Here is a 20,107-nt window from a genome sequence, read left to right on the forward strand (position 1 = left end):
CTGGACCCACTCCAGCCCCTCAATGTCACAAGTCTGAGGGGCCCAAAACCAGGCACAGCACCTGAGGTGCCTCACTAGTGCCCAGGACAGAGGGATGGTCACTGCACTGCTGCTGTCACCTACTGCTGCTATTGTGAGAGTTAGATGCTGACAGCCCAAGTTTTGTTCAACTTTGTGCAGGATTTAGATTCTTAAGGAGGGGAAAAGCTAAAACACGTTTTATGTATGATCTCTCTCCTGAGTAACCCCAGCTCCAAAGCAAGCTTGGAAGGTTACACACAGCTACAACTATTGTCTCCTCCAGAGAGGTGCATGTCATTAACCACTCTGCAGCTGCTTGCTTTGAAGTCCATTTCATCCTTTTGCCACAGACTACCCAAACATAAGCTGCTGTGTGTGTAATACCTACTTCACAAGGATTCTGCAAAGATGCAGTCATTCTAAAGAGGCATTTGAGAGCAGTGAGCACACTATTTTAGTTTTACGTTGCCACATAATGGATTAATTAACAGTGCTGCAAAGAAAATAGCTCCTTGGAAAGGCTGGGCACCTTTTAATTAAAGCTGGACTTTTACCAATTTGTTATTTACTCAAAGGTTTCATGCTGGAGTCCCTCAGCACATGCACAGATACTTGGTGAAGCAAACAAAGGAAGGACATCTGTATGACAAGTCTCAAGTAGCTCCTATCAAACCGGCTGCAGACAGAAACATGGCAAATCACAAAACACTGAGACAAAGCCCCTGCTCAATCTTAGCAGGAAGGCACCAGTCTTTGTTGCTTACACTCCTTTTATTGAAGCTTTACTAGGGAAACATGGAATATTAGAAAAAAAACAAACTGAAAATGCTGTCTTTAATCCTGTTCTCCTGTTCATAATTTGTTACCCTTTTTTCCTGGTCATTGTTTCTATATGACGGAGCTTTCATCCACTTTTTTCATGTTTGTCAATAGGTAATTGTGACTGAGACTGAAAGTATTGCACATATTGAACTCCAATTGAATGCATTTCACCCTATAATAATAATTCAACCTGAAATACCATGGAAATGGCTACCATTCCAACATCACAACTGATCCCTCCAGAGAAACCAACTCTTGGTAAGTACATGGATTCATTTCTAGTTCTGGGAGCACCATCAGTGGAGTCTGTCACTCCAGTGCAAGTGCAAGTGTGTTCACCACTAAACTCCAAGTGCAATGCCATTCACCACAAGAACAGGATTAGGGATTGAGCTGACCAGTGACTGGTCAAGGTTGTGCATCAGTCCCTGAAAATTTCAGTTCTCCAAACACTCTTCTAGTTACACTGAATGACATGCTCACACATGAGCTGCATGAAACCCTCTGCCACCTCTGAGATTCTGCAAGTCAGCCTAAACAGTATGTGAAACCAACATGTCCCAATAACCTCAAGGATCCATATGTTTTCCTTTAGCTGAGATATATATATGTACACTGATTCTGAATTGCCACTTCGGCATATTTTATTAAGAATAGCCTTGTCAAACTGAATATTATTTTTAGTATTATAATGGAGAAAATACTGGCCTTTTTCCTTTTCCAGATTTTCCCTAGAGACACAGCTGCTCAATACATTTTAGTGTACAATATATCAGCTAAGTTACAGCTTGAAGCTAAATTTCCAGTAGAGCAGAAATGCCTGAACCCAGGCCTTTAAAAGCACTTGCACTTTACAAACCAGAGATACAGTAAATTGCTTTTAAAAACAAACCCAAGAAAACATCAGCACTAGGTAAAAGAAAGAAGAAACCTTGCCACAAACTTCAAAAGCTAATCTAAACTTGTCCAGAGCTCAGAAACACAGGTATCTGACATGTGGGAGTGAATTGACAACGAAGGTCAAGTGAGGATTTTTGTTCTATGGTGCTGTCATTTACTTGTGAGTTATGTAAGGTTTTGGTGGTCCTTGGGCTTTCACATCACTGTAAGTCACGTGGGGAAGCCCCTATTACAGGAGCCTTCTGTAAGTACCTACAGTTTCTTTCTGGGCTTTTTCTCTCCTTTATTAAAAGGAGAACACTCTATTCTGTTGTTCTATTCCCTCTCTTTTGCCAGAGGCACAGAGCTGGCTATAATTTTTCCACCAGGAAGGAGGAGGTGGATGCATCCTTGGTACACGTGTATACATTCAAGCCTTATGCAAGCCAGCCCAGGCCACATGCCTTTTATTGCCTGCATGTTTACAACCATTACTTATGTGACCGAATGGGCCCAGGCAGAGCCACCCATCCTGATCAGCACAGCCAGAGGCTGGGGCTGCACTGCAGCAGCCCCGGTGTCAGAGCACTCCAGCCCACGCCACCTTGGGCCACGTCTGTGCCCCTCCTGATGGCAGCACCAAGATCCAGCCCCAGCCACTGAGCTCTGCACATTCCCTTTTCCTCCTGCAGATGGATCCACTTGGTGCCAGAAGAGCAGAGCAGTAACAAGCCACAGCTTGGTCCCTGTGTTTCAGACTCCTGTTTATACCAACACAGTCTATGGGTGTTCGTTCACTGCCACGAAATCAGGTTTGGGGAAAAAAACAGCACAGGAACTTTTCATCTGTAAGTCAGTTGGAATAACAACTTGTTAAAAAAGGACTTTGAAATGTGAATAGCAGTTTTTGCAAAGTCTATTAATAGTGTCAGTGGCTCCTCTGCTCAGCAGCTCAGCACTGGAGACGTTGGTGTCTGAGCTGGCTCCTGAGCCAGCTGTGCCTCCCTGGTGTCCCCGATGGCACCGCACGCGCTCCCTCTGCACCGCGCATGGGCTGAAACACTGAGCTCATGTTTGGTCTTTTGACAAATTTTCATTTAATGAATTGATTCCTACAGTTCATTAACATACCCACTTCCACTTCTGTATACACATATGTCTTAATTAGCTGCTCATTGGCTGTTTAATTACAAGAAAACAGCTGACAGCTGCCTTGCTGCATCCTAATGGCAGAGTTTTGGAATGACTGTATGCGAGCCTGTGACAACAAAGGCTTATTCATAATCCCATGATTTATGGCTAATACTTAAAGACTTCCACGTATCATTAAGTTTTGCAATATTCTGAGCAATTAACAATTAGTGTTGGGGGGGAGTAATTATTTTGCTGTTTTCTAAAGCAAACCAACACAAATTTTCTTCAAAGAAACATCAGAAAAATACACTGTAATACAAAAGACAGGCAAACATTCAAATTGGATTTTTAACCCTTTTATGACCACCAGCACATATTTTAGTTGTTAAGGCAGGAGAGTGCTCTGACAGTATTGTTTAATAAACTGTGTTAATAAAAACAAAGTCATAGTGTCACTGAAAACAGAGTAAAACCACTCAGCTTTACATCAGTAATAAAGACAGGAGTGAGCTTGTGTTTGTCAACAAATGAAAGCAAGATGGGCAGGGACAGCACACCAGAACAAGATCATCTGAGGTCTTAAAAGACACAAGAGACAAAAGCCAGTACTGATAAACCTTCTGATAAGCATCTCAAATGCCCAGAAATGCCCTGCATGAGAGGTTTTGTTAGATCAGCTACATGCAGTCAGGTAAAGAGAGGGATTGCTGCTGCACTGGTGGGTCAGGTGGGCATGAACTATTGACTGCAAAACCAAGTAACTGCATCTGCAAATTAAATTATATAGTTCATTGTATGACCATGTGGAACTGAATTCAACTTCCAGCTAGGAGAAAAGAACATGGATGTGTACAAACCAGTTTCCTTTCCCAGCATGGTCCTTCCTACAGCATAAAAGGCTGTTAATGGGTTCCCACAACTAATGGTTGAGTGAAGTGCTCCATACAGATACCATTGTTTTCAGCAGTGCTCCTGCAACTACCCTCTCTTAAAAAATTTATTTTATTTGTAATAAGCCACAGAAGACTTCCAAGATAAAGTGTAAAATACAGCCTGGCTCAAACCTCGAATTTTCAGTTCAGGGGGACATGATGAAGGGTGTTAAATTTTACTTTTTTAAAGGCAGATTCAAATTGAGCTGAATAGGCTGAGGGATCAGCAGTACTCAATGCCTTTGCAAAACACTGCCACTAACTTCCTAAGAACAGCCAGCAACATCACAGCACAGTAGGAAATGAAAACTTCCCAAGAAACACTAATGGGGTTTACTACAAATCTTCAAGTCTAGTAATGGAAAGTGCAGTGTAACAACTCAACCTGGTCAGAACACTTTCAAGTCTATGAAATGCAACGGCTGCAAAGCAGCAGAACAGCAACAGGACCAGCAAAAGTCAATCTGACAAGAGCTGGTCTGTGATTTCATCCCTGATACAGACTAGGTTTTGAATAAACTGTATTTCTGCTGTTCATCAGTATTTCCAGAGTAACATTTAAGTTAACATTAGGATTAAGTAACATTAAAGTTCACACCAAACTGGAATGAAACCAGTCCAAGCTGAAACACCCCACTTTGCTGTGGCTGTTGCTGCCTGTAGATCATTCCTGACAGGCTTGGCTTGAGGGCAGCAGCACAGCTGCTCCCTCCTGACAGCCACAGCCCTGCTCCTGCCATCTGATGCACGTGGGTGGGTTTGTGGCACCTGTGCAGAACGTCACTGACTGCTCTGGGACTGTGCAGGGCATGGGCTGCAGGAGCCAAGGCACAGCACTGGCAATGAGCTCTCTGCAGCCAGGTACTTTTTCAAAAGAAGCTTTAGCATAACATGAAGAGCAACAAGAGCATGCTCAAACCTGCAGCAGTCACAGCCACAGAAAAGCTGGGAAAAGAAAGTCATACCAATCCACACCTGGCTGCTTTGGCAGGAGCCAAGCTATGCCAACCTTTTCACCAGCCAAAATAGTTCTGTTGGGTGAGACTTTGTTGACAGTACTGTGGAAGAGCGTAGCACAAGAATCCAGAGCCACAGCAGGTCATTTTATGCTGCTTAGGCCATGACCATGTAAACTCCTCCTGTGACTTGTGCCCACCAGCAGTACCCCAGTCTGCCAGTCTGGGCTCTGGCATTAAAGAAGACTGAGCTTCTTCAGGAGTGAGCTTCTCAAAGGAAGGTAACTTGGTTAACCAAGTATTAATGGGCTTTCAAATTCTGTCTGAAATTGTATGGCTACAAAACTTCACTGTGCTCCTTTAAGAGAAGGAGAAAATGCCTAAATCATTCACTGGGCTACTCTTAATTCTCACCTTCTGCCTTCAAGGTTCAGAGGGGTTTCAGTGTGCTGAGCACCCCTGCCTGCTTGCCCTCCCTTCTGCCCTTCTCACCAGCTGACCCTTCTGCTGGAATCCTCAGAAGCAGAGGATTGCACAGAGCTCCAACAGAACTGGATTTATAGAGCACTTGAAGGAAAATTATTTGTTCTAAAACACAGTATACTGCACACACATTCTCACTAAGTGCATGAAGATGAAGGAAGGCAAACACAGCTGGCAGCTTCCCTGTCCCTGGGCTCCTGCTCTGCAAGCAGCCCCGTGTGGGGAGGCCCAGCCGGGCGCCCCGTTAACCCTGCTGTGTCTGCACTCAGGTTTGGGTGTCATGGATCTCTCTCCCAGGTACTCTGGTCCCAGACCATCTAAAGATTAAAGAGCTCTCAGACCCTGAACACAACTTGATCCTTGACAAGACAGTCAAAGAGCAGAATTCTCACAACAAATGTCTGCACTTCCCACAGCTGAAATCTCACAAAGACTGCTTAACAACATAAACCTGGAAAAAGCCACCACTTTGTTATCAATGCATTTTTAGTACATTTCTTGTATTTTCCATAGTAACAGCAGTCAGAAAGGGCAGAAGGTGCTGTTCCCATATCATTCCAAGATTCTTAATTTTGTTTTTTTTCCTTCATTGTTACCGATACTTCCATAAGACTGAGAGGATGTGTTAATGAAAACACAAAAATCTTCCTGGGAAAAACACAAAAGAGAACTTCATAATGTGAATGCAAGGAAGCTACTTTTTGAAGATGGGTTGTAGGATCAAGCAGGTCAGGAGAGTAGACTAAAAACTACTATAATCATCAATTCTTCACACCTCAAGTATAGATTAAGAGGAGAAAACCTATCAGCATGGGATTGCAACATTCATCCATGAGAGAAGAACAAGCCAGAGCATGCTGTGCACACTGTGTCACCCCAAGCCAGCGCTGTAATTCTGCACTAGGGATCAAAAGGAGTGATCAGCTTCACTCCTGCCTGCTGTTGGCACTGTCCAGTTAATTCCTGGTTGTAACAGACACACTGAACAAAACAGAAATGCAATCCTTGTTCACTTGATTTACCAAAGGTACAACTCCAGGAAAAACTTCAAAGCCTAAACCTTGCACAGCAGCGATTGCACTGCAAGGAACAGGCAGTGGCCTCAGCCAGACCTGAGCATGCTGAACAGCAGGAGCACGTGCTACTGTGCAACAACATCTCCCCCGCCAAACGGAAGAGATTTGTAACTGCAGCAGAGTGCAAAAGAAAACAGAGGGGAGAGCTCTCGCCTATTTCAGCAGAGCTTCATAGCAACTTACAGAGCAAAACCACACAGGGAGATTGAAAAAAGCCGGACTTGTCCTCCCTCAGCTGAATGCACTGAATGCTCTTGGTGCTGTGCTTGAAGCAGATCATCTCTGTACCTCTTCTGTTTATGCAGAGAGAGACAATGCACAGCACACCTAGCACAAACGTGTGATTTGGAGGATTGTCCTAAAATCTGCAGCAGTGTAATTGTGTGTGTGTCATGGAAACATCCTATTTAAGGTCCAAATAAAACCAGTACTTCAGAATCCCCAACTATTTTATATTCAACTTAGGAGCAATGCTTGCTCTTTAAAAAAAGAAGGAAAATTATCACTATCAAAAGGCTAAAATGCTTCTTTTCAGACTTAATATTTTAGAAGCTTACCTTGCAGCCTTCACATGTAATGACACCATAATGGATTCCTGATGATTTGTCTCCACAGATCTTGCATGGAATAATTTCAATTTGAGCTGCAACAGAAGCACGCAACCAGTTAATTACATTTTCTTTTAAACACCTTATAAAAGCATTCCCTGATCAGCGTTTGTACAGTGAAAACTAATAACCTGCTAAACATTATACTGCATTAACTATTCATTGCTGAACTGCAAGGATCCCCTAGAGCTTTGGACTAAATTATGGCTGCTCGTTATATAATAGCTTTTGGGTTATTAAAATGGGTCATTTGAGAAGGTGTTTAAGAACCCACCAGAAGGCTGGAATCAGCATTTCAAAGCCAAAAAGAATAGGAGAGTTCACATTTTGGCCAAAGAGCTAAGATGACACTAGAAAGGTTTCTTCCAACTGTATTCATACAAGACCATAGCAGGTAATGTTAAAGCCTGCCCTGCCTGGAAGCAAATGCACCACGTCCACCACAGCCACCAACATCCACCCAACCCTAAAGAGAAGTTACACGGTGAAAGCAACCCCATTTTGCATGTCCAAAACTTGCCTATCTGAACAGAAAGGGAATTGGTACCTATTTGTGTGTTATCTACCACAGAACAAACACGGCAGGAAAACACAGCAGCACTCAGTTTACTGAAACCAGAGGAGCTGGCACAGTCTGGAAAATGCCATTCATTTATAAGGCATGAAAGCCCTGATAAATGTAGTTTCATACATATAAACCCACGCACTGATTTCAGTTTGGTCGTGACTAGCTCTAAATCCAGCACCTTCCCATGTGAATACACAGGCCCAAGAAGGGACTCCTGCATGCTCAGGGACACCTCTCACTGCTTGTGGAGCACATGGCTGCAGTTGTTCTGCTGGAAAGCTTGGGCAGGCTGTGCACAGGCAGGGCTGCAGTGATCAACAGCAGCAGGACACACATCACACCTTGTGCTTGGGGGTGCCCACAAGCCCCAGCACACACAGGTGGGTGACTGAAATCCCAGGAAAGCCTCTGCTCTGGCACACTGTGTTAGGATGAAGCTGCACCAGTGCTCTGGACAGGCCTTAGTTGGAGCAGTGCAAGTGCAGCTCTTGCTGTGTCTGTAACTGTGACACATTAACAAGTGCTGTTCACCTCCTTGAGGAGCTCAAACCCATTCACGAGCTGCCTGACTGTTTAAAAGAGCTCCTCTTTCATCCAATTTACAGCTCTCCAGTCTGTGACAACACACAAAATCACATCTAATACTGCTGTCTTACAATGTATTGGCCTGATTTCAGTTCTACTCTGCTCTCAAAAGGTCATGTCCACGCTAAAAACATTGCATTCTGCATGCCATTGAATCCCTAACTGGATACTTATTATTAATCAAGAGTCATCTTGATTAATAACAGCAGTGCTACTGTGTGCTCCATTCCACTGCAGCACGACACAGCTCAGGATCTGGCCCAAAGCACAAGATCATTCTAAAGCAGAAGCCTAGAGGACTTGCAGCACAGCACTGACTGTGCGAAACATCCCCCCAAAACATTCTCCAGGTGACACCAAATACAACAATGTGGCAGCTGAGCAGCCCCAAATGGGAGCTATTTGCTCCTGGGAAGCCAAGAGCAGGCCCCCCCACTCTGCTGGGGAAGGCTACAGGGCTTTGGTCAGGCAGGTCTGTACCAGCAGCTTTCCAAGCAGTCCCACACAGCAGGACACCACTGCTATCTGCTCCCATCACAAGAACCTTGGCATCCCCGACCTTCAAACCCACCATCCCTGCAGCAATAAAACAACAGGCTGAAATTAAGAGGTCTGTTTAGGACACTTAAGGAAGGAAATGCCTCTTCCCCAAAAATGGTTTTAATTTCACTTAGCTTTCAGCTAACACATTAAACACAATGGAGCAGGAAGTGAACTAATAAAAGGGAAAAAATAACGTGTGTGCTGTTTCATTAATGTGCTACATTAATTATTACTGGAGCCTCCTATGTTTATGAGCTTGTGGCAGAAAGGCTGGCATAACCCCCTCCCTTCACATCAACAAATTGGAGAACAGACTGGAATTCACAGAAACTCAGAATTTGTATCATGTGCAGTTCAAATTCAGAGAGCAATCCTGTGGGCAAATTCAGAATAGCTCTACCAAATCCCAGTTGTGCCTTTTCGACATATGATTATTTTTCTCCTGTGCTGCAGTGAATCAGCAGCCTGCTGCAGCTCCTTGGACAGGGTAGTGACAAGGCTTATCTCCACAGCTACATGGCAATGTATTTTTTACATTTCACTTTTATATACATAATTACTGCCTTATTTTGAATAGGTATGATATAATTGGATCTAGTTTATCTACAATCTCCAGCATGTTAGTTAAATCACCCATGAAGCCTGTCTATGCAATCCCTATTTCTTTAGCAACAGGACGTTTGCAGAGCGTTTCTGAAGGAATGTAACATGCCTTCAAAGTGATGGCCTAAAGCTAGGTTAGTAATAGTCTAAAAGGTGCCATAATTAGTCCCAAATGCATTTTCCAGGGTGCTTTACTGGTATAAGAGAATCTCCACAGATTCACAGGCTCCAGCTGTGCCAGCGTTTGCGCAACATCATTTTTATGAGCTCTGGCACCAAATCAGGTATAGTTTTAGAATTCCTGATTTCCTCAAATTTACATCTTCAAGGTACTTACTTTCAATTAGGCACACAGCATTTAAAACTGCAACTGAGTGCTGCACTCAGAGATGCAGGACAACGGGATGAATCTCAGAAGCACAGATCGCTGGGGACTGCCACAGCCAATTGTAGCACAAATGAATGCACTGAGAGATCAGATCAATTACTGCTCCACGTGGTGCCTGTGCAAATCAACTCATTGGTATGGAACCCCTGTCGCAGGTTCATACACTTCCCATACAGCATGAAAGGACTTAAGATACTTTAAACTTACTAAATGCAAATTGCCTGTGCCAAGATTATGCATTTTTTCTTACAAGGGTGAAAATATTTTCCCCACTTTTAACTTTGACATGCAAATATGTACTTGCTAAAACCTTGTTCTTATGCAAACAAGGCAGGTGGGAAATATTTTTACATGTCAAGAATATGTTCCGACTTGGTTTCTCACATTCCCAGAGTTACTTAAAGCTTCCTACTGTGCTCAAATTAATTGTACCTGCTCTCTGCTTACATTTATTTATATGGTATATTTTTCAAGATTACATAAAATACTCTAATTCATGCTTTAGACTAGAATTAGCCTAAATTACAGTTTACAATTTCTGTCTCCTGGGGTGGTGCTCAGGCTGATTCAGGCTGGTTCATGCATGAGCAAATTATTTCTTAAATATGAACTGCAGAAAAAAAACAACTCTTGTGGTTGCTTAGGAACTGCCACAGATACCCAGGTGACAGATGTAGTTTGTATTCCCAGATTAAAGGCCTAAGACTCTTTCACACCCTGAAATAACAGTGCTCCACAATCCTACCAAGGCTGTCCTGTGCCAAAGGCAGCAAAGAGGAGGAATAAAAGCCCAAACAAACCACCAAGAGCAACAAATGGAAGCTGGAGCACGAGACCCACCACCAAACAAGATGCTCTGAAAGGGCTCCTGAGAGAAAGAAGGGACCTTCCAAGGGCTGGAGGCAGCAATCCCTCCAAACTGATGTCAACAGGCTCATCTGCACAGCACAGGAGATGCTCCTCTGCCACCCACCAGCACCCCTCAGTTCATGTGCCTTCCCTTGGAGCTGTTCCTATCTCCAGACTGCCTGCAATGTCAGATGAGCTTCCAGAAAAGAGTGTGGACCCTGATCCGCTCAAAATCAGACTGAACAGGAACTCAAGCCCAAGGATTACAGGGAAAAGAACACCCACTGTTTTTCCCCCTGAACATTTATTCTTCCTCCCTCCACTCTGTCTTCAGACAGCAACTGTGTGAGGTAGCTCTGGTATGCTTAAATAACACCACTGCCTCCACCTAATTCCTAGGGAACGTGCCAGTGGGAGCACTCCATGACATCTGCTGGAACAGCACAATGTGCCTTATTCCCTCCTGCTCCAGGGGAGTTTGTTCCCCAAACCTGGAACAGTTTCACTGCGTTTGCCCGCCTGTTCCAAGTTCCGTCCCCCAACCAAATCCCCTAGACAGCCTCTCCCATTTTATTAATTCCCACATCATGAAATGTTGCTTTATTCCTTGTCCAGTTTTTTCAGTAGAGAAGCAAGAAAATCTAATTCTGTATCTATAAGGGAATGCACTGTACAACTCATCATAATCTTTGATTTCTCTCTTCCTAACTCACTGGGGCAGACAGATCAGGGCAAGAGCCTGTACAGCCAAGCAAAGCACAGGTCACCTTTCTCCCCAGCTCTGTCACTTAAACAGAAACACACAGAGCCTCAGTGTGTTACCAGCTCACTTTGAAGAGCACAGAGAAAAAAACTGTTTTCCAAAGACAGAAGTTTTTTCCTCCCCATTAACATTTGTGAATAAAATGCTTGTTTCTAGTTAATTAATTGTCTTGGGGTAGAAAAAGGATTTTTCCTTTCCTTTCCTCCTTCTGCTTTCACACTGTTATTTTAAAATTGTACATGCACACAGTTAATAATTTTTCCCAATTCTCGACAGGTAGGAAACCTCAGATTTGGTATCTTGGGAAGAGCTCTTCAGTGAATGCAAAAATTGGTCCCATGTCTGCCTTTTAGGGGAGATCCATCCAGCTGACCTGAGTGATCTAGAAAGTTGGGTAATTAATGAAGTTAATTGTCTTCACTGCTCTAGCATGAAGGCAGGAAGAGAGGAAAGGAAGGGAGAAAGCAAGAAGGAAAAAGGGCATATGATTCATCTTATTCATAACAGACAACACCAACCATTGAGTGGAGAAGCCTCCTCTTCACTCAACAGTGAAGGAATTTAATGATATTTTAATTACAAGCCTAACTTTTAGAAGGTGAAAGTCAGGTAAATCCCACTATGTCTTACTATTTCTGAATTTAAAAATTAGCATTTTCTGGAAAGGAAAACCTGTGCAGAAGGTGCTCCCTCCTGCCAGGGTACGTGGAGTCCCAGCTGCCTGGCGCCACCGAGACAGGAGCACGTCTGAGGAGCTCTGGCCACAGCTCCCAAGGCAGGCACGTGCAGGAACTGCAGGGATACCCTCCTGCACCCAGCACGGAGGGACTCAGGCAGAGGCTGCTGGGTCTGCAGGAACTGCAGGGATACCCTCCTGCACCCAGCACGGAGGGACTCAGGCAGAGGCTGCTGGGTCTGCCAGACCGGCCCCTACTCCTGAGAGCCTCTGTGGGCACTGTGGGCACTCCTCACATGCACGGCTCTCCAGGAAAGCATCCCCAGCTGCCCAGGGCTGCAGCTGGCACTGCTGGGGCTCGGGGCACTGCTGCAGGAGCCATCCCTTCCCTGGCTGCAGGCAGCCCTGCCGAGGGTGGCGTGGCTCACCTGTGCCCAGCCAATTCAGAGGGGCTCTGCAATGCTCATGATGCACACACAAACTGGGCCGAGCTGCTTCTAGAGGGATGCAGTTTGTGCCAGACATCCCTGCTAGTGCTGTTTGTAAGTATATTGATTAAATTAGGAGGCATACATATTCAGTGACATATTCATCCATATTCATTGGCTCAAACAAGGGTACTGCATGTAATGTGGTATTTAAAGCAACATGATATCTGATCACAAACTGAATTAACACGGAATGATTTTACTATATAATATTCTAATCTTCCTGCATTTTCAGCTTCATTACCTAAATAATTTGCTCTGTCATGTACCCTAAGTAATTTGAGCTGGCTGCAAATTACTCGCCTCCGAACACCTGCAGCTTCCAAAGGCTGCAGTTGCACCGAAGCGAGCACTGGTGGCAGCACAGCTCTGCCCACCCCGTCCCTGCCCTCCGTGAAGTGACCATCTGTCTGTCCCCTCACACAGCCCGGAACACGGAACCCCCCGGCTGCTTCTGGGGACGCCTGGGAGACAGCTGAGGCCATTTCAGAACACAAGGAGTGTCTGACCTAGGGCCTGCTCACTCCTCGTGTGAAGGTGTGTTTATTCCATGCACAGTCCCCACCACAAAGACATTCTGAGCAGGCCCCACTGGAGACCGCACTGACAGACCTGGCAACAAATAGCTCCCAAGAACTAACAAAAGATCTCATGGCTGGATTTTTCTGGGGTCCAGTAAGGTTGAAATTCCAGCAGAAGCCTTCCCAGCACATGGGATATTTTTGCATCTTCCTCTCTGTTTCAGATTCTCCTCCCTACAGCTGAGCCTGGGTGCACGCTGTCCCTCAGGGGGTATCAGATGGGGAACTTACTCAGATTTTCAATTTTCACATCTTTGGAACTGCTGATGCTCTCAAGCTTGGCTGAAATGTTTTGGAAATGGGGAGGACTGGGGTGATGGGCAGAAAACCAGACAAACACAAACAACCTTTCCAAGCCTTGTTTCCTTAGGAAATCACACTGGTAATAAAATAAATACTGAGGTTATACTGGTACAAATCCTTTGAAGTGTGTGGGTGTGATGGGTGGAGTAGAAACGAACATGGCCACCAAAGTATTAATTAAAAGTAAAGTATGAGCAACACCTCAAACACACAAGGCAGAAATGCTGCAATGCTGAGACGAGCTGTGGGCCTGGGCGCATCGGGATCCCTCAGCAGGTCACTGACACTGCGCAGCATTCCCAAATGCTGCGGACATCCATACTGAAGGAGATACAGGATAAATAGCATGGCACCACCTCAGCTCTTCTGGGGCCTGGGAGACTGACTTTGAGGAATCAGTATAAATTCCTTCAACATCTGTTTGATTTGGGCACATGGAAGGGAACAGTGCAGTGAGAGCTCATATTCCCATGCCAGGATCATTGATGTTTAGGGTTGTTTTCCTTTAAGCCGCACAAAATTTTAGTGACATATATTTTAATTTAAAGAACTAGAGCTTCGCTATTACATGAAGCACTGCCTTCAAGAAAGACACAATGTCGAATGAAAGAAGGCAAGATGGAAAATAGTTTGGGTTTTCTAAAAGGCAAAACTGTTTCAGTGAAGTTGTTATGGTGAGATCTCTATTTTTAACGTTATATTCAAATAGAAAATCGCGATAAACCTTTAATATCATAAAATCACTATAATATTCTGAATTCCTGTAATGAAAAAGCAAAACAACATGCCAACACAAACAATGTAGGACTTCTACAAGTGTTCAGGAACACAAGCTAAAAAGTGACCTAGTGTTTTTAGAGGAACTCAGAGAGATGATGCTTGCTCCCTCTCGTTCATGTATACAACAGTACATAATTCTAATGTCCTTCTGTGTAACACTCATCTCTCTCCACTGTCTTGTCTTTATCCACCCAAAAACATCCTCACTCTCCTGACTGAGCAATGAATGCAGCTGAAAGCGAGATGATTTGATTGTCCTTGTTGGAGGGATGACAGCTAGAAACAACTGCAGCTGCAGCTTGGGACTCTGGCTACGTTATTAAACCACACCACCAACTGTAACACCAAACCACTGAAGTCCAAGCCTGGGCCCAACCCACCGAGCCAGGCCTGGCACACGCACAGGGTTCTGTTGTCCAGGAGCACAGAGGAGCAGTTCTTGGGACAGTCAATCCCTTGGTACAGCCGGGACACACAATCAGCATCTTCCCACTCGGTGAATCTACGGAGTTCCCCAAGCTCCAGCTCTGTCACTGCTTCCAGGAACTCACACACCGATAATGAAGATGGCAGAAATGTACAACAAGGGATGTACAACTGCAACAGCTTCTTCTGGGGATCTCCTTTTTGTCCCTCACCAGGCATAACAGACAGACACAGTAACAACACATAGCAACCAAACGTTGAAGATTGATGATTTCCACATGGTCAGAACAGACTTCCAAATTTCATAAAACACCAGTTTGTTTCTGCCCCGTTTTGGCTTCTCATTTTCTTGGTGGCTCAGGTGCTTATGAATAAACATTTAATAATTTCATTTGCCCCTTCTTCTCTGGTTGAAAATTAACAGGAGTTACACTGGCTACAATGAACAGAGCTTGGGGCATAATTAATTTCACCAGGCTAAATGGAATTCTTGTTAAAGAAAGCTATTCAGAAGAAGTTTTTGATAAGAAAACACAGTGGCACTGAAATCATGTGATTCTCTAATGAAATGTAATATGGTTTTAGTCATAGTTCTGAACTGCATGTCGAGAAACAGGTGCTACAGAGACCATCATCTCCCTAGTGCTGCTGTGCTGTGCTGTGAGCATGGGGATGCTAGCTGGTGGTGTTTCATTTCCTCTATCTATGTAAGCAGCACAATCATCCTTTATCTCTACCTCCACCTCCAGCTGCCTCAGATGCCTGGTACTTACTGCCAGATCTTAGGTTTTGGTCTTGTGATCCCAGGGACCGGTGAGCAGAGCTCCAGCCCCACCGATCTGCAGCGTTCTGCACTGCTGAGAGAGAGAGAAGCTGCTACAGAGCTGTGCAAGAGGAGTGCTGCTGGCCTGACTTCTATTACTTTTCTTTTTCACTTTCAAAAACAAAGCTTACAGGTCTAATGACACACCTACAAAACATTTCTCTTGATAATATGACAAAATACAAGTTTTAGGAGCAACAGAGGTGTGAGCTATTATCATAGGAACTGCCAGCACTGACTTTTGCTGCTCTAATTTGCTACTGCATTTATCCAGTAAGCAGCAAGCTGGGGTTTGTGTGAATGCATCACATTTGTTTTTACAGGATTCCAGAGTTCACTCATGTTTCAACATTCTTAATTTCTTCCTGCAGATGATTACTAACCTGGAGGAATTGTCAAGACAAACACCTGCAGCGGGGCACAAGCACAGTTCTGCTGTGACCCAGCCAGTGCATACAGTCTGTCAAATGAAAAATGACACAGACAATGAGCTGGGGGCCAGCCCGTGTGTGCACCTTGAGGCACTCAAAGCAGCCCTGAATGCTCAATCGCACTGAGGTTTCTTGAACTTTTTGCCACTCTTGCATTGGGCAAAGCAAATCTACACTAACTTCTCCTTCCTGGTGTCTGTATGCTGTCTTTCATTATCTACCAGTAATGGAGAGGAAAACAAGAAGTGAAATCTGCAGGAGAACTGGATTAATTTATTTGCTGGAATTAGCTAGACAATACTAAATAAATTCTCCCCCTTTCTTCAAAAAGAAACCTGTACTGAAAAGCTTAAACATATTTGTATCTCTGCCCCATTTCCTAAATCTCTGGAAGCAACTAATAAAGACTTGACTTAAATAAAGTCTTGAAGAACTGTAGCATTTTACAGTGACAAGTCCAAATTACTGTAGCATTTTCATCACAGATTAATGCACAGAACCCCTGTTTGATGTCATTTTCTACTCTCAAGTGTTGGACCTGGTCTTCTGAACACTAAATTGGTTAACTCCAGCACTGTCCTCCCACCTTCTTTTCCCTTAATGAACTACACTGGCTTAGGGGAAAATCTGGTATATCTATTTATTTGCTTGTAGTAGGAAAACAAAGAACTTGTCAACCACTCGCCAGTGTTAAGCAGCACTTCAGCAAGTCAGCTACAACACAGCTAGCACAGCTCAACAAGCCCTGCCTGAATTAGCTCTCCCAGGTAAGCAGCCCTGACTGAGCAGCTCTCAGAAGGGAATCACTGCGGCCCTGTGTCCAAGGACAGAGAGCTGCGTACGCAGGAGCAGCAGAGGCGCTCAGGTGGTACCGGAATTGCAGCAGCACTCCTTAAGGAAAGGTCTTGTAGAACAGCTGCAAAGTGTCTGACCTCCTTCTACACAACATGAGAGCTCCACCATGGCTTTGTTAAGAAGCTACACACACTTGTGCTGTCCATATGCAAAAACTGCATCTCAGTTCAGGGATCACATCAGGCTGCCTACCAGAACAGACCAGACAACAGCCACGGATTCCTGAGTGAAAAAATCAACAAGGGAACAACAAAACCAAACCAACCACACACACCTGACAAAAAGCAATCATTTGCAAGATAGCGTGAAACTATTTACAATTTCAAGGACACTCTTTCACGAGGTGACAGGCCCAAAACCTGAGGGAACTGCAAGGATCCTGCAGCACCAGCTGGCTGTGGGTGGGTACCACTGCAGCCTCAGCACTTGTACAATGTGCAGCGAGCTTTCAGCCCCAGCACTAACAATCCCTGACACCCCCCTTAGAAGGCTGGCTCTGATTAGCAACCCATCCCCAGCACAGGCTCTCCATCACAATGCCCTCGATGGTCTCCTTGGTTCCTCCCATTTGGCCCAGTCACGCTCCACTTGAACAGCTCCTCCCTTGGAGAGAGAAGGGCAGTTGGGGAGGAGGGCTACAGAACTAACTCAGATGAGGTGACAAAGCACTGGGAACCCAGGAAGTGTCTTTCACAGTGTTTGCCATGATTCAGCCTTGTCCTGCTGTTTTACCAGGCTGAATGGATTTTATAAAGGGTTTGACCTCTGCAGAAATTGCAGGCTCTGTCACTGTGCATGGAGAAATGGGACTCTGCGCGATCAAGTAAAAGCCAGACAAATGTGGCTGGTGCAGAAACCACATCCCTACAAGAGAGCTGCACTTTGATGAAAAACTACTCAAAACCTGAACTTTATTCTAGAAGAAAAAAGTTGCAGGGAAAAAAATGCAGTATTTCACCCAGACTAGAAACTATCATTCTGATGTGACTACATCTGCATTTTTAAGATTTTTTTTTTTGGCTGTACATGAATTTGATGTCATTAAAAAGGCTTCCTTTGATGCTGTATGCCAAGTAGAATCATTAGTTTCTCACAAAGGTGCACTCTAAATGTCTAGTTTAAATTTTCATTTTCGGATGATTCATCTAAAAGATGAACAATAACAACCAAAACCAGCTCCAGAAGTCTAAACAGTAAAAAGCCTTTGAGCTGCACTCACTCATTAATTAACTCCCTGCAACACCTCCATCCTGGATTCATCACCCAGCAGCCAATACTGAGTGTGAATTCTTCAACTCCAATCTGTGATTTATGGCTATTGCAAGCAAATCACAACCAGATTCCCCCAAACCTCACACAAGAGGTTCTCCTCAAGTCCATATTCTGCATCCTTCCAGCCTGACACTGGGTCACTTGTTTTTTTTTATACAAAGATGTTTTCCACTGTGGGTATTTCCAGTGTATGTGGGTGTTGTGCCACAGCTCCTCTTCGTGAGTCCTCTGCACGGGTCATCAGAGGAGGAGTGAATCTGAGGGACACCAGAAGAAGCCACATCCTCAGCTACTCCTCTAGGTTTTGAAGGGGGAGCACAAAACAGATTAACTATACCCATGGTCCCTCCATTTCAAAGAAAATATTACTGAATTTCAAAACCAAGCAGTGGTTTACAGCTGATACGTGTTTCCTGATACATATTAAGGCACCAGCAAATACATTAGATAATAGAGAAAGCTCATAGCCTTTTTTATGACAGAAGGTCAAATCTCTGCTGAACAAATATACTTGTTTTTCTACCCAAGAAAGACACCTCATTCAGCCCCTGCCCCACCTCAGAGGGAGCAGTATTAGCGTCTCTGTGGGATCAGAAGGATTCCTCAGACGTTCTCTTGGAAAAGGGCACAGGAAGAAAACATTATGACCCATCCCCAAAAACTGCACCAGGGAGAACATACAAGATGCTATCACTGGAGATGGAAATCATATGGGCTCTGGCTTCCAACAAAATAAATGCCCCATCAGTCTATCAAACAGCTTCAAAAACATTTCTGTCACAGACAAAGCTTTATTCCCAAACATTTCCTTCAAACCATACATTACAGGGATGTCCCCCCTCAACTATGCTCACACTATCTCCCTGGGCTTAGCTCTGTTTTTGAGCCTCTTTACACTCTCATGATGTCTATATATGATATACGCAGTGTCTGAAAACCATCTTCATTTCATGACAAGAATCATGAAAGAAAAAAAAAATGTAGCTGCCCACAAAAACGCTTTAGAAAATTACAAGCTTGTGGAAAGAAAAGGTCTAGCAAAAGCTCTTCCTTTGCCACAATCAGATTAGGTGCTACGACCTTCATTAAAACCCTTTCTGCCGTCTCATTTCATAGGGTTTAATTTCCTGCCTCTTGATGATTAAACCAACTGAAAGGTAGTAGATAAAGCAAGTTTGCTTGCTGTTCCAAACAGATATATTAATGCTTTACGCTTAAAAAGCTTTCAAAGTGTCTTCAGAGGCTGATTAACAAACACCATACATAAACCCCCGTCTGAGGTCAGACTGTGGCAGCAGATATGTGACTGAAACTTACTCCAACAGCTCTATTCAAGGCACAGAATACCTCCACCGCATACATTAAGGAAGCTTAAAGTTAAGCTTCACATATTTAAACACTAACAAAGTCTACTTAATGGCAGTCTTCAAAATGACAGTGGCCTCCTAATCTGCTGCAGATAAAGAAGTGCCAAGATTAATGATTACATAAGTGCATCGCAGAGCCCAGAAACAATAATCAGCTCTTCTGTTGTTATTTGTGTACAAAGGCTATTAGAGTCATCTGACATTCCAAAATCCAATTTAAAGTTGTTAAACCCCTTTCACGTACTTATTTGAGGTTGGAAAACCGAGAGGTTCAAAAAGGGAAAGGAAGGGTTTGATTTCCTAATTCTTTTCCCCTTACTGATTTTGCTCTAAGCCAAATCTCTCTTTAAGAATTGCAAAAAAATATATAAGCTTTTAAACAATGCCTGGAGTAACCAATATTGCTGCTGAAGGAATAATACCAATAAAACCTTAACATGCTTAGATAGCAAAATTTAAAATAATGACTATAAGCAAACTTAGTAACTATTCCACAGAAAAAGACCTCACTGAATTGAGGGTGTTGCTGACGTTGTCTGTGCAACTCTGACAATCTTCAGCAAATCAGGGTGAGCACATGCAGGTGCTCAGGTACCGAACACTCATCTTGGTCTGTTAAAGACCAAGAATTCTGGGTGACACAGAGAATTCGGTAAGAATTGTGGGTGAGAATTCTGGGTCAACGCAGGCACGGCAGAACCTGCCGAGCCCAGCCTGCTCTCTGCAAAGCGCGGCACGGGCAGCTCTGTCTGCAGCCTCCCTTATCACCACACAGCAACTGCTTCCCCACAGAATTCCTTTAAAATCCTTTAAAACAACGTTCTTTGTTTCCGACAGGTTAGAAACAAAATGAACGAACTGCTTTCTCCCGGTTGTCGCATTTGTCCCTCGTTTC

General features: G+C 44.1%; 1 protein-coding gene across 2 annotated transcripts in view; it reads right to left on the reverse strand.

The window, feature by feature from the left end:
- RORA (RAR related orphan receptor A) overlaps positions 1 to 20,107 on the reverse strand; it is a 358,958-nt gene that overhangs the window by 22,584 nt on the left and 316,267 nt on the right. For both annotated transcript variants that reach the window (XM_036389356.2, XM_036389355.2), the window contains one exon: positions 6,861 to 6,946. In XM_036389356.2, coding sequence (XP_036245249.1) covers positions 6,861 to 6,946 — 86 coding nt within the window. The remainder of the gene's footprint in view (positions 1 to 6,860; positions 6,947 to 20,107) is intronic.

The sequence above is a fragment of the Molothrus ater genome, chromosome 13, assembly GCF_012460135.2.
Source record: "Molothrus ater isolate BHLD 08-10-18 breed brown headed cowbird chromosome 13, BPBGC_Mater_1.1, whole genome shotgun sequence".
Taxonomy (NCBI): domain Eukaryota; kingdom Metazoa; phylum Chordata; class Aves; order Passeriformes; family Icteridae; genus Molothrus; species Molothrus ater.